The following is a 1,434-nucleotide window of genomic DNA, read 5'->3' on the forward strand; positions in this document are numbered from 1 at the left end:
AACAGGTGTAAAGGTGAGAGGCGATCTGTCAGTGCAATTTTCTAGCAGACATTCCACCTCTGAAGAGTATTAGATTCAAATCCATGGAATCTGCGTCATCGCTCTCCAACTGCCAATCTGCCCAATATTGATCCGCGGGAATTCATACACCCTATTCTCTCTCTATATCTCAGAGTCTGATATTCAGAATATTGCCTGTTCCACCAATGCCTACGCGGAGATACAGATATCAAGGAATTCAGCCATCAATCCACGGGAATGGCAGCCAACTACTTCTACAGAAATCAAGGTATTTCTTGGGCAGATTATCTATATGGGAGTACATAAATCTCCGGCAATTGGAGATTATTGGAACAGAAATGATGTTCAGGGGCCAGTTCATTCATCAAGACTTCATATGGGACAAAAGCAATTCGAGCAGATCAAGAGATATATTCATATATCTAACCCTCGCAGGCCGGAATCCTCCTCCTTTATACAGAAGCTAGAGCCTTTATACTTCAACTTCCATGCAGCATGCTGGAAATACTACAACCCAGGTTCAAATCTCTCCATTGATGAGATGATGATTCGGTTCTTTGGACGGTTCAAATACACAGTTAAGATGCCTCAGAAACCAATCAAGCAGGGATATAAGGTCTTTGGACTAGGAGAACAGGGCTATCTTTGGACTTTCTCCATGTCTAATGATAATCTCCGCATAAGTACGATGTTCCGTACTCCAGGATTAACCAAGACTGGATCTCTTGTGATGGAATTGATTGAACGGTTACCAGTATTTATACAGAGCTCCGCGGCTCCTGCAGCTCAGAGCTCCGCGGCTCTGAGCTCTCTACAGCACTCTGAGCAGCATCTAGAGTTGAATAACAGCAAAGAGGTTGCTGGCTACTCAATTTACATGGACAACTACTTCATCTCTGTTGCTCTATTCCATTATCTTCGAAAGCAAGGAATTGGAGCTTGTGGAACCACCCGTTCTGTCAATCTGCCTCCTCTTCTACAAGAACTAAAGAACTCCGGACTATCCGCTCATATTCCCTTCAATACTCTGTGTATAATACCTCAAAATGAGGTTCTCTGTCTTGGATGGAAAGATAATAATATAGTATTACTACTGTCTACAATTCATATGCCAGACAGCTTTGTTGAACGTGTCAGGAAGCGCCCAGGATTGAACTCAACTAATGGCCCTTAGATCCGGAGGATATTTGGAGACAATTGGCAAAAAGCAGTGGAGATTCCTACCATCTTTGATGATTACAATCATAATATGAATGGGATTGACCTAGCAAATCAGTATAGAGCATCCTATGAGACTCATATGCCCACTAATCGCACCTGGTTGACAATTCTGTACTGGATTATTGATCATGCCATTGTCAATGCTTATATTGCTTCATCGACTGGCTACTACTGGCACTACTGGCACTACTG

The 1,434-nt window shown here is 42.7% G+C and overlaps 1 protein-coding gene across 1 annotated transcript; it reads left to right on the plus strand.

Moving 5' to 3' along the window:
* Positions 1–481: 481 nt before the first annotated feature.
* Positions 482–1,072, plus strand: HCAG_09290 (predicted protein; the record flags this gene model as incomplete). Its single annotated transcript, XM_001535734.1, has 1 exon — positions 482–1,072. A coding segment is annotated over one exon (591 nt), but the record flags the coding sequence as incomplete, so codon positions are not given.
* Positions 1,073–1,434: the final 362 nt, after the last annotated feature.

This window comes from Histoplasma capsulatum, genomic scaffold, assembly GCF_000149585.1.
Source record: "Histoplasma capsulatum NAm1 scaffold_177 genomic scaffold, whole genome shotgun sequence".
Classification (NCBI taxonomy): Eukaryota; Fungi; Ascomycota; class Eurotiomycetes; order Onygenales; family Ajellomycetaceae; genus Histoplasma; species Histoplasma mississippiense.